Raw genomic sequence first — 13,802 nt, 5'->3', positions numbered from 1 at the left:
AGTTTCAGAGGGATCAGTTTGTTTTGAGTGAAGTTAGGAAGGCTTAGGGAGTGTTTTAATTAAAATTAGAAGAGAATGGATGGAGTAATTGGTGAGGAAAAGTGTGAGTTTAAGAAATGTAGGGGTTGCGTGGATCAGATTTTTGTGATAAGAATGATACGTGCAGCTTTAGGAAAAAGTATGTGTGTTTTTTCAGCCTTTATGGATTTGGAAAAGGTTTATGAGAGAGTAGACAGGAAGGTATTGTGGGAGGTATTGCAGATATATGGGATAAAAGGAAAGCTGTTAGGAGCAGTCAAGAGTTTTTACAAGAGTAGTAGAGCCTGTGTTAGAATTAGAAATGGAAAGAGTGAGTGGTTTGAGGTATAGGTGGAACTTTGCCAGAGATGTGTCATGTCACCATGGCTATTCAATTTATACATGATGTGGTGGTGCGAGAGGTAAATGCAGAGGTACTGGGCTGTGAATTGGAGATGGTCAAAGAAAATGGAGAAAAATGGGAGATAAGTTAGTTGTTGTTTGCTGATGACACTGCTTGTAGCAGGATGAGAGAAGGGGTTAAATTAGTTACGGAATTTGGATAGGTGTGCGAAAGAAGGAGGTTGAAATAAAATATGGGTAAAAGTAAGCAGATAGTGGATAGTTTTCGATATTTGGGTGCGAATGTGGTGGGAAAGGGAGGAATGGAGGTGGAGGTAGAATGTAGATTGAAAGAAACAAGTAAATGCCTTGGGGGATTAAAAAGTGTAATGAGAAATAAGACACTTAGGAATGGATGGTAAGAGAAGACTGTGTGAAGGAGTGATTGTGCCGACAACGCTGTATGGGGCAGAAACATAGAACATAAGAGGAAGAGAGGAGGAGTTTGGATGTGTTTGAGATGAGGTGCCTAAGAAGTATGATAGGGGTTACTTGGCTGGGCAGAGTGAGAAACAAAGACGTGAGGAGGAAAACGGGGGTGGAAAGGGAGTTGGGAGGTAGGGTTTATGAAAGAGTATTGGGATGGTCTGGATGCACAGAAAGAATGAGTGAAGATAGATTAATAAAAGAGGTGTGGAAGGCTGAGGTAGAAGGAGTGAACATAGGGGGGCAACCAAGGATGAGATGGATGGATGGGTGAAGGGGACATTGGGAAAGAGGGGCATGTCTGTTGTGGAAGGACAGGAGAGGACAGAAGATAGGGGTGAATGGAGAGTGGTTGTGTATGGATGATGCTGTGATGCATGAAAGGGAGTGGGTGGGGGATGGGGAGTATGTGTGAAAAATAAATTGATGCAGCCCAAAGGAATTTCTCCCTGTCTTCTCCATTTCTGCATGAGGGGGGGGGTGAGAGAGAGAGAGAGAGAGAGAGAGAGAGAGAGAGAGAGAGAGAGAGAGAGAGAGAGAGAGAGAGAGAGAGAGAGAGAGAGAGAGAGAGGGGGGGGGGAGGGGGGTTGCCAACTTGCTGTGAATGTGCTGTGTATTACTACACTGCTTCTGACCCAGGGCAGTGGGCGAGTTGCTGGGATGACCTGTCATCCAGGAGGAGCCAAGATAAGAGGGAGGGAAGGGAGAGGATGGGAGTGGAGTACAACCACTCCTCGTTTAACGACGACAATTGGGACCAGTGTTGCCTCCATTAACCGAATTGGTCGTTAAGCGAAAGTGTATACATATACGTACATGCACTGTATGTACAATGTCCAGCAATACATGTATCTTTATTTTTGTGTATTTTCCCTCTTTTATACAGTACATTAAAGCTTTATTTACTGTTTTGATAGTACAGAAAGCCCTCAAATAACTATGTGGTTAGGTTCCTGAAATTACTGTGTATGACCAAGTCCGCGTATGCTGACATTCCATATTAAATACCGGGGTATTTTTTTAGTTTCGACCATGGGCACAATATAGCAATAGAAAATTAATTATCAATTTTGTAAATTAAAATGTATCAACGTAATATGCAACTTTGTGGGTGGAAATGAAAACAAAAAATACCTTGCTACAAGCAAATATGCTAATGAACGAAGTAGGTAGCATAGGATCGGGACGCCATCTTGTCGTCTGTCAATTGACGGCCTTGGTACTTCCGATAGTACCTCGCCAGGTACATTTTCTTGAAGGAATGTTATGGAGCGGCGATACATGCATTCCTTGAAACTGCAAGAACTTTGTATATCACGCAAGCTGAGAGAGTGGCTGAAAAGCCCGCCAACGTCTCTCACGACGACGACAACGAGGATGAGTCGGATGACATTTAATTTGCAGGTAATGATTTATTAAACACAGGTTAGGTTAGTTTAGTTTAGATTAGACGAATTTATCATCCTTTCATTTCTTCGACGTCTGCATCTATCATAACAAACATGGCGTACCCTTCGTCCGACACGAATCTGTTTTAGCACCTTTTTTGTTTTTTTATTTCCGCTCACAAAACTGCATATTACGTTGATACATTATAATTTACATCATCATCATATACCAAGGCTTTTTTCCCCCTTACCAGGGGGGTAGCCAAAAAGGACAAGGCACAAAAACATTCTCACCCATTTCATCCCTGAAAACACTCCACACCCCTCCACCCTCCCTCCCATCTTAGCACCTCCTAGATGACGGGTCATCCCTGCACCCTGTCCACTGCCCTGGGTCAGAAGCAGTGTCGCAGGACACAGCAAGGCCGCTTCATAATTTACAATTATAATTTACAAAATTAATAATTAATTTTCTATTGTTATATTGTGCCCATGGTCGAAACTAAAAATTTACCAATACCGGTAGATACTGTACCCCAGGTAGTTTTTGCAGCTTGCAGGATGGTAATGTAGACCTAAGCTTCAGAACACTTTACCTCACAGCTAATATCCACTGTACAAGTTCATTTATAACATCATACAAATTTGCCTCGGCCAACTTATCGTACACGACGTCGTAACTTCGGGCGATTTACGTTAAACGAATATTGGTCTGTCATAAAGCCCATCGTTACTCCGCATTTTTGTTAACCGAGTAGGTCGTTAAACGAGGAGTGGTTGTATGTGGAGATGGAATAGGTGGGAGTGGATTTTATGTCTTTGCTTTTTGCTACCTCCTTTGTAAGGGGGAAAATGCCTTTGTTATATATATGTAAAAGTTAAGGTGATGAGATGTACATGGGGAGAATGTGGCAGCAAATTGGAAGTTAGTATTAAGGAAGAGAGACTGGAGGAAATGAACAGCTTTACATACTTCGGGGCCAATGTGGTGGGAAAGGGAGGAGTGGAGGTGGAGTGGAGGTAGAGGTGGAATGTAGATTAAGAGAAGCAAGTAAATGCCTTGGGAAATTAAAAAGTGCAATGAGAAATAGGAGATTTGGGAATGGATGCTATGATGAAATTGTATGAAGGGTTTATTGTACCAACAGCATTATATGGGGCAGAAACATGAGACACAAGAGAGGAAGAGAGAGTTTAAATGTGTTCAAGATGAAACATCTGAGAAGTAGGGAAGTATGGTAGGGGGTACTAGGCTGGACAGAGTGAGAAACAAGATGAGGAGAGTGGGGGGTGGAAAAGGAGTTGGGAGACTGGGTTGATGAAAAGAGTAATAGGATGGTTTGGACACATAGAAAGTATGAGTGATGAAAGATCAGTAAAAGAAGTGTGGTAGGTAGAGGTGGATGGAGTGAACATGAGGGGGTGACCAAGAATGAGATAGATGGAAGGGGTAAAAGGGGCATTGTGAAAGAGGGGGATGTCTGTTGAGGAAGAAACAAGACAGAAGATAGGGGTGAGTGGAGAACATTTGTGTATGAATGATGGTGTGATGCATGGGAGGGAGTGGGGGGGGGGGTTAGTGAGTATATGTGAATGATATTTTGATGCAGCCTGAAGGGATTTCTACCTGTCTTCTCTTTTTCTGCATGGGGGGGGGGGGTGATTAAATGAAACGGCCTTGCTGCATTGCTTCTGAACCATGACAGAGGGTGTGATGCAGGGATGACCTGTCACCCATGAGGAGCCAAGAAAAAAGGGGGGAGGGGTAGGGAATGAGATGGAGCGGGTGGGGATGAAATGGGTGGGAGTGAATTTATGCCTTTGACTTGGCTACCTCCCTTGTAAGGGGGAAAAGGCCCTTGGTATGTGTATATATATATTATCATATCTGAAAGCTTTAGGGGACTGACGACTGAGAGAAGCAAAAGGATTTAAGAACTTGTGGTCATATGTACCAAAAGTGGAATGGATGTGGCAAATTATAAAGTCAATCTATCTATATACCAAGGACTTTTCCCCCTTACCAGAGGGGTAGCCACAGTCAAAAGGCATATATCTATCCCCACCCATTCCATCCACCACCCTTTCCTCCTTCTGATCTTAGTTCTTCATGCACAACAGGTCATTTTTGTATACCACACTACTGCCCTGGGTCAGAAGCAATGCTGCAAAACAGTACATCCATACCAAGGCTGCTTCACTTTTTTGGTGACCCCCCTCTCTCTGCTCCCTCATGCAGAAAAATAGCAGACAGGGAGAAATCCCTTCTACATACATATACCACAGGCTTTTTTACCCCTTACATGGGAGGTAGCCAAAAAGAAAAAGGCATAGAAACCACTCCCACCCATTCCATCCCCTACATACTCCACTCCCCTCCACCCTCTTCCCCCCTTCACATCTTGACACCTCCTGGATGACGGGTCATCCGTGGATCCCGTCCACTTCCCTGGGTCAGAAGCAGTGTCGCAAGACACAGCAAGGCCACTTCATTAATTTGGTGACCCCCTCATGCAGAAAAGGAGAAGACGGGGAGAAATCCCTTCGGGCTGCATCAATTTATTTCTCATACATACTCCCTCAACCCCCATCCCCCACCCCATCATGCATCACAGCATCACTTCTGGCAGCATCAAATTTTCATTCACACATAACCACTCCCTAACACCCTCATCCCCACCCACTCCCTTCCTTGCATCACGGAATCATTTATACACACCCATTTTCCATTTGCCCTTATCTCCCACCTTCTCCCTTCCCTGCTCAACAGACATCCCTCTCCTGCTCAACACCCCTTTCACCACATCTATCCATCTCATCCTAGGTTACCCCCTCATGTTCACTCTATCCACCGCTGCCTTCCACACTTCTTTTACCAATCTTTCTTCACTCATCCTTTCCATGTGTCCAAACCATCCCAATACTTTTTCATCCACCCTATCTCCTATCTCCTTTTCCACCCCCGCTCTCCTCTTCACCTCCCTGTTTCTCACCATATCCAACCTTGTAACCCCTACCCTACTTCTCACATTTCATCTCCATACATTTAAAATTTCCCTCTCTGTCTCTCATAAATACCATGTCTCTACCCCATACATATGTCAAAAGTGAGTAAATGTCAATATGGAATGAAAAGTGTTATAAGAAACAGGTACTTTGGGATAAATACAAGGCTGCATGAAGAATTGATTGCACCCACAGTACTATATGGAGCAGACTTGGGATAAGGGAGGCACAAAAGGAGTAACAAGAAGCTGAATATTTGCGAGATTAAGTACATGAATGGTTAGTGTGGATGAGGAGGAAAGGGAAAGAACAGGGGTAGAAACAAAACTGCTGAATAGGGTACAGCAAAGAATGCTGAGGTGGTTTGGTCATACAGAAAGAATGAATGAAGACAGACTAGCAAAAAGAGCATGGGCAATACACGGATTGATACATGGAGAAGATTTAGCAAGATACTTCAAACCCAATGAAAGGGTTTTCCTCAGCTCTAGAAATTTGGGAGAGCCAAACTAAACATGACACAAAGTGCAGCTAAATGATTAACACGTGAGAAAAATACTCACTAAAAAGTGACTGTTTGAATGTACACATCAATATGAGAAAAGTTTACAGTGTTCCATTTCTCTTGTATAACTCCAAGTCAAGAAGCTTACCTGTTGCCGCTTAATGAGGTCCTCTTCTTTTTGTTGATTAACCCTCTTCACCTGCTCCAGCTCTTTATCATGCCTTAATAACATCTGCACAAAATGAACAGTAAACAATACATCAGAACGATTCATTACACTATTAATTTTGTAACACATACAAAAAACCCTTCCTTACAGGTTGTGTGGCCTGCCACAACAGGCACCCACCCTTGACCTATCCAACACCCAATTGTTTTCCTTTTATCTTTGCTCCTTCTGGATGAAGTCCCACCCACTGCCTAAGTCAGAAGCAATGCAAAAAGACAAAGCTCATCCACAGCAGCACCTCACCGCTTACTTGGCAACACTCCTTTCTAATCCTCTTGTGTGAAAATAGAAAAGACAAGGAGAAATCCCGTTGGGCCCTGTCAATTTAATGTCCACTCACAACCATTCTCCAATCATACCTATCTCTTGCCTTCTCACATGTACAACTATACCACGTACCTGATGCCTCTGCAAGAAGAAGATGTCCTTCAACTGCCGTTTGGCCAACTGATGCTTCTCATGCAAATGTTTCTCTTCCATCTCCCACAGAGCTGATTCCCGCTGTCTCAGCAACTGGTGCTTCTGTTGCAGGAACTGTTGTTCAAGCATGGCAATTTTCTCCCTATGGCTGTCACCCAATCGCTTTAGCATTGTCTGTTGGGCAAAAACATCCAAATCAATCTACTCTTACCACTACTTACTCCAACTTTCATGTACTCATGCATAATACTTCTCCAATACTCTTCTAGAGTATATGCTAAAACAGACCTAGCAATCAATCTATTAACAATCAACCTTTACGATAACATAGTAGGGAGCAAGAGGATAAAAGTAATGATGATTACAATAGTAAGGAGTTGGGGAAGTGGAAGGGTTAGATGAATGTAAGGACTGGGAGGAGAATGGGGATGATGAGACCAATGTTGATGTGAAAGAATAGGGGCAGACAAAGAGTACAGTGAAACCTTGATGCACCTATGCATCCACTATGGTGTCAACAGTTTACTATATGTTACAGATTTTGTACTAATATTCATTCCTTATATTTATCTTCAGAAATGTCATCATAATGGTGGGGTTGGGTTTGAAGTCCAACTTCATTAGTATATACTTTCTCATTGCAGTATGTGTAGTACCATTTCTGCTACTCCTGACTCACCTCATGTGATTCATGAAGTCCTTCAAGGAATGATCTCTCCCTCTCATTCTGGTCCTGGTCCAGCTTCTCTCGTCGAACCTTGAAATTATCCTTCCTTTTATCCTGCAAAATTAATGAGAAAGGACACTTGCTACATTATTTCAACCAAGCAAAAATAATAATTGTTTAAACTTTCATAGAACCAAAACCTGTGATATTGAGAGTAGGGCTGTTTCTGCATTAACTTATATGTGAAAAATTAGGAATAGGAATAAGGAAAGGACAGGGAAGATGAAGAGGAGGAGAAGGAAGAAGAAGAAAGGGAATGAGGCAGATGTGGAGGAAGAGGAGGATGAGGAGGGAGAGGAGGAAGAAGAGGAGGGAGATGAGGAAGAAGAGGAGGAGGAGGAACAGGAGGGAGTCAGAGAGGGAGGCAGTTACTGATTATGTCTCCTTACACAAAAGTTATGACCAAAAAATTATAAATAAATAAGACATATAAATAATAATAATAATACATACATACATATACCAAGGCTTTTTCCCCCTTACAAAGGAGGTAGCCAAAAAGGAAAAGGCATAAAATCATTCCCACCCATTCCATCCCTGAATACACTCCACACCCCTCCACCCTCCCTCTTATCTTAGCACCTCCTGGATGACGGGTCATCCCTGCACCTTGTCCACTGCCCTGGGTCAGAAGCAGTGTCGCAAGATACAGCACAACCACAACAAGGCCGCTTCATTAAATCAGCGACCCCCACTCTCCGTCCCCCCAATGCATAAAAGGAGAAGACGGGGAGAAATCCCTTCGGGCTGCATCAAATTTTGCTCACACATACTACCTCACCCCCCATCCCCATGCCCATTCCACCTCATGCATCACATCATCATCCATATACAACCATTCTCCATTCACCCCCGTCTTCTGTCCTCTCCCGTCCTTCCTCAACAGACATTCCCCTCTTCCCTAAAGCCCCCTTTACCCCATCCATACACCTCATCCTAGGACGTCTCTTCATGTTCACTCCCTCCACATCTGCCCTCCATACCTCTTTTACTAGTCTTTCTTCACTCATTCTTTCCATGTGTCCAAACCATCCTAATACTCTTTCATCAACCCTATCTCCCAATAGTAATATGTATAAAGAAATAAATAATAATGATGATATGGTTTAACATGACAAACTCCCCCCTACTGGGAGGTTAGGAAATCATAATAAAAAATAATAAAAATAACGAGTGACAGAGATCTTAGGGCCCAGTCTAGTGACTGCATGTCTGAGGGTTGGAGACAGGTGGTGGGGTGACTGTTCTCTCCACCATTCATTCTAAAGTACCACCACCTCATCATAAGAATAATCCAAAAGTAGACAATATACTATAAAAATGTCACTTAAGTAAGAATATTCTGATATACATACAAAATTAAAATTCACAGCATTTAGGTGAAAAACTAAAAACTTAAATCAATGACAAGAAATCCCTCTACAATGAAAACTTGACACCATACCTTTGGTAACAAATCAATTTCCTGTTTGAGGAGTTTTAGTTCAGTTTTGAGAGAGTCTCTGAATGCCTTCAGTTCTTTTTCTTGCTCAGCACGTATCTTTTTGCTGGTTTGTTTGAGGTCTAGCTCCTGCTGGTATTCTGCCCTCTCCACCTGAAGAAAGAAAAACACAAGTTTACAATTGGAGATTTGTCATGTTCTTTCTCTCACAAGACCTGAAGATTTGATTGCTGTCTGTAGTGTGCTGTGTTTATGTAAGGCAGCAAAAGATTGCATATTCAATGTCTAAAAGTTTTTACTAAGTAGTCACATGTTTCTCCCTTCACTCTCAACAAACACAAAGAGATGAATTTTGAAAATAAGAGCATGTTGGACTGATGAAGTGTATCACAAATAACATGCATGGGAGATTCACCATCTTGGTCTCCGTTATAATACACTGTACTTGTCAATGACAATTCATCACTGTTTTATTTATATCCTTGAAGATTAAATATGGTCTGAGAGGCCAGCATAAGAAAATTCATACAAGACTTCCTATAACCAGATTACTACATCTGATGAAGCAGAGTAAAAAATTCTTGCAATCATACTTTATCTTCAATGTCAAAATAATTCTCATGCATTTATCTTGGTATTAAATTTCTCACAAATGACTACATAAATACATACATATACCAAGGACTCTTTCCCCCTTACCAGGGAGGTAGCCAAATTCAAAAGGCATGATTCCACTCCCACTCATTTCATCTCCGGTCCATTCCCATCCACCACACCTACTTCCCTTTCATCTTGGTTCCTCATGGATGATGGGTCATCACTGCATCTCACCCACACAAGACACAGGGCATCCACATCAAGGCCACTTCATTTAACCTCTTCAATACAAGTCAAATTCTTGTTGTTGTTGTTGTTGTCGTTCCCTAGACTGTCTGTCCGAGCAGTCCCGTCTCCCCAAGGAATGCCATAGCCGAAACTGGGTTTTCCCACAAATCCTTTATAGAGCGTATGTTGTGTTGTTTGCGTGCATGATTGTGTATAATGCAGTCTTCCATTATGTGTTGTATGGTATGGGGTGAAGTGTTACATCCTGGGCAGCTGTTCACAACGCGGTCATCCAGCCTCTTCTGGTAGCTTAGAAGTGCTGGGTGGTGACCGCACCGCACCACTGGAGCTGCAGCGTCTACGTCGTGGGACCACCCCCAACCCCAAGAGCTGAGGGCCAAACGGCAGCAACTACCCCTGGCCACCGGCTCTACGCAGGTGGCACCGATCCCCAAGAGGAGCTCAAATTCTTGTTGGCAGCACTGGCTACCTAATATAAAATGATTCAATGACGCATCACAATACTCACTTTATAAAATATAAAGTTATAGCTGCATTACTGATTCTCTTTTATTCTGACTATTAATAACCACAGAAAACATGATCAAGCCAGCTACAACTACAAAATAATCATAATCAAGATGCTGATGCCAGTATTCTCGTATACCCACTTGTGCCTCATGATGCCTACGTAAGCATCCTCCTATGGCAAGGGTTAATTGGCGATCCCCCCCCCTCTGTATCCCCTCATGCAGAAAAATAGCATACGAGGAGAAATCTCTTCAAGCTGCATTGAAATCTCATTTACAGATAACCACTCCTGAGCCCCACTGCCATCCCCCACCCTCCTTTCCATTCATCACAGTACAAGACTATGGAAATAAATGCACCAAAGACTATAAGGCAATACTTAACACAATATATCTGTGGTTAAATCCTTTAAGTCTAGGTTTTCATGTTTTTAAAGAACTAGTTGTTTTTCTTACCTGCTGCTTTTGTTGTCTGTTCAAGGATTCCAGTTCAACTTCATATGAACGCAAGAGCTGTTGCTTTTCAACATCAAACTTCTTTTCTTGCTCCTGCTTGGCAAAGTTTGCTTTCACTGCTAATTCTTGGAACTGCTTTTGTTCCATTTTCTGGAGGATTTTGAGCTCTCGAAGTTCTTGTTTTCTAGCCAAGTGGCCTGATGACAAGGTTCCCTTTTCCTCATCATCCCCATAAATCACCTGCGAACACAAATAGTTTGACTGTTTTATACCAAACTTGCTGATCATTAAATAAAAGAAAAAAATTGTTATTATTCTACACATTAACATTTTGCAAAAATCAAGAACCATTATTGTGTGAAATGAATAATAAAAGAACAAGTTCATTTGATATCAAACTGTTACAGATCCTTTTGTGACTTTTGATCTTATAAACTGTTCCATACATATTACACAAAAAAGGTGGTATTTTAACTCTTTCATTCAATATCTTCCCTCCCATACTATCCCTCAACTCCTGTGCGTGCATTTGACGACTCATTACCGTTGTCATTGTTTCGTAGCTTGTCAGGGCACTGGACGGCTGCAGCTTGCATAAAGATGTACAATACTTTGGATAAAAGAAAAAAAAACTGGGGTGCCCCTTCTGAACTCTATGGTTATGCACAAGTTTGCTAGCGTGTAATGCACTTTAAAGTGGTACAAAATTGCACTTTCCACAAAAATCTTAACCAAGGATGAGTTAATATCAAAATCAGAGGCTAGCTTAGATTACACTATAGGATCTTTTAATAATAATAATAATATCTAACCACTCCTGAATTACTCCAATGTATGACTTAACACATCTGGTGCAGGAATGCAGGGCAAACCATTCCAAAGCTTTGGATGCTTTCTAGTTTTACACATACCATTACTACTCCAACAACAGCCAACTAATTTTGAAAGGAACCTACTGTTGAACACCTCACCTTGCTTGTTGTTGTTGTAACCACGACCCCATCAATGACAAACTTCCTTGTTCTTTTCCTTGTTTTCTTCCTCAGTGCCATTGTTTCCAGTTCTTCTGCTGTCCTGCCTTCCTTATTGTGTCTGTCTGCTGGCTTAAAGGCTCCAGATGAGTCCTTTTGTCGATGGTGTGGTCTTAAAACCACCTCCTCAAAGTTCTCACCATTGTCTAGCCGCTGTTTCGGTTTGGTGTTCTCTTTCTCTGAACTAGCTGTGCTGATGCTATCTGTATCTGATTTGCTGTATATGAGCATAGAGTATAAAACTTTAGTTCCTCATAATCATAAATTTCACATACACAGCAGAAAACATGTACATTGGCTATAGATGTTATATTCAAACAAACCAATATGATTTGTAGAGCTAAGTATAACAATGTAAATGGTTTTCCTGTGGCCATGAACAAAAACACATTCAATTTCTGATTTCACCTTGGAAACATGGAGAGCTGAAGAAATGTGTCATAACACAGTGAGATGACAGAAGTAGAAAGGAGTGGAATACTAGAGACTGGGAAGAAAATATGAGTGGTGTACTACTGCTACTACTATGAGTACTACTATTAATATGACAAAAAAGTTATATGACAATCAAAGCATTGAATATACATATGTATATATACCAAAAGATCCTTCCCTCCTACCAAGGAAAAGCCAAATCAAAGCATACATCCACTGTACACCTGTCCCTCACCTATCCAACACCCATTTGTCATCTTTCCCAACTTAGCACCTCATGAATGGTTATCACCCGTACACTGCTTAGGTCAGAGACAATGCAACAAGACACAGCAGTTCCTCTGCAAGGCCCAATGGCCATAACTGATTTAGTTCCCCCTACCATTACCACCACCACCACCATAGGGAAATCAGAGAAGGAAGAGATAGACTCATAGAAGTTAGAATAGGTTCAAGGGGACAGCATAAAACAGGGACACAAGAGTACAAAAGCATCTCATCATTACATTATGAGTAAATATTACTCTCACACAGTCACATGATATGTTGCTCTGGTCCATAGGAGAACCCCAAAACAATCATTACTGATACCCAGTCTTCTTCCTTGTTCATGTTTTCTCTCACCTAGTACTTTTTCTCTTTCTCCTTTCCCAGCAACTTGCTCACTTTCAGCACCTTTTAGCCTCCTTCCCTGTTCTTCCTTCACTACTTAACCCCCACTCTCAATTTCACCTTTAGCAAATAATGATCATTTCAAAATATTTCTCTCTTCTCACTACAAGAACCACATGCACTCCCATCCCATCTCACCCTCACCCACTTAATTCTCAATGACACTTCTCTCCTTTTCATTGTACACTTCTCTATTTCATCCCTTACCAACAATACCAGTCCTTTCCTCCATTAACTTTTTGCTACTTCTACATAAGTACTTACCACACTCCCAAACTCTAACTTAATTTCCTTTTGGTTCTGTTCCAATCAACACTAAAACATCCCTCTTTCTTTTCAAAAACATACTACCAATTTCTTCCCTTTTGCTCTCATCCATACAAGAACCACACACATTCAAAGATCCAGTTACTAGGGCTCTGGTTAGAATCCTCCTTCCTGACCTACTTTTGCCTTGATTTTTCAAATGAGGATCATAGAGAGGTGTTTCCTAGCTTTCTCCGTTTTATTTTGCTGCCTTTTAAAACATATGTGTGAAGATGATGGGAGTATTCTTTTCCTCCCCCAACACAGAGATCAGAAAAAAAGGCAGTTTTCAAAGTGGTCAAGAATAGGTTCAAAACACTTCTCACTTAACTGTCTTACCACAAAAGCTTGATCTAAACTCACTCTTCATCCCGCTGCCTTACCTGTCTGAGATGATATGGTTGTCCTTGCCAATGGATCCATTTTGTACAATATGGTGTGCTGGTGTACTTGTCTGTGATGTGCTGGTTGAGGATGAGATGGAGTGTGTTTTGGGCGTTCTCTGTTGACTTGATGTTGACCCAGATGTCTCACTTTCAAGAGCAGAATCTTGTGATATGGAAGTTTTTGCTGATGTTGGTGTCTGATAAGAAAAAAAAAAGTAATTTAAAACAATATGATGTTAAATTCTTAAAAGTATTTGTAGTATATTTTATAATTAAGTAACCTTTTTTGCTATCTTAAGTTTCTTTTGATCAAAGTTTGATAAAAAAAAAAAAAAAAAAAAAAAAATCATACATACATACACTGAAAAAAATGTATACAATATATAAATACATATACCAATGGCTTTTTTCCACCTTACAAGGGAGGTAGCCAAATTCAAAGACATAAAACCACTCCCACCCATTTCATCCCCACATACTCCACTACCATTCACCATCCCTCTCTCCCTCTTTTCTTGGCTCCTCCTGGATGATGGGTCATTCCTGCCCTGGGTCAGAAGTAATGTAGCAAGATACAGCACATCCACAAGGTCGCTTTA

At 41.5% G+C, this 13,802-nt stretch overlaps 1 protein-coding gene across 7 annotated transcripts in view; it reads right to left on the bottom strand.

Annotated features, from left to right (window-relative positions):
• Nucleotides 1-13,802, bottom strand: part of Slik (Sterile20-like kinase) — a 66,869-nt gene that overhangs the window by 12,649 nt on the left and 40,418 nt on the right. For all 7 annotated transcript variants that reach the window (XM_076192011.1, XM_076192013.1, XM_076192010.1 and 4 more), the window contains 7 exons: nucleotides 13,201-13,400; nucleotides 11,345-11,621; nucleotides 10,374-10,613; nucleotides 8,566-8,715; nucleotides 7,074-7,175; nucleotides 6,374-6,568; nucleotides 5,894-5,977 (listed from right to left, as the gene is read on the bottom strand). In XM_076192011.1, coding sequence (XP_076048126.1) covers nucleotides 5,894-5,977; nucleotides 6,374-6,568; nucleotides 7,074-7,175; nucleotides 8,566-8,715; nucleotides 10,374-10,613; nucleotides 11,345-11,621; nucleotides 13,201-13,400 — 1,248 coding nt within the window. The remainder of the gene's footprint in view (nucleotides 1-5,893; nucleotides 5,978-6,373; nucleotides 6,569-7,073; nucleotides 7,176-8,565; nucleotides 8,716-10,373; nucleotides 10,614-11,344; nucleotides 11,622-13,200; nucleotides 13,401-13,802) is intronic.

Source organism: Oratosquilla oratoria, chromosome 10, assembly GCF_046742065.1.
Source record: "Oratosquilla oratoria isolate Oo_2021 chromosome 10, ASM4674206v1, whole genome shotgun sequence".
Classification (NCBI taxonomy): Eukaryota; Metazoa; Arthropoda; class Malacostraca; order Stomatopoda; family Squillidae; genus Oratosquilla; species Oratosquilla oratoria.
Note: the sequence above shows the minus strand (reverse complement) of the source record. Positions and strands in the feature narration are given on the sequence as shown.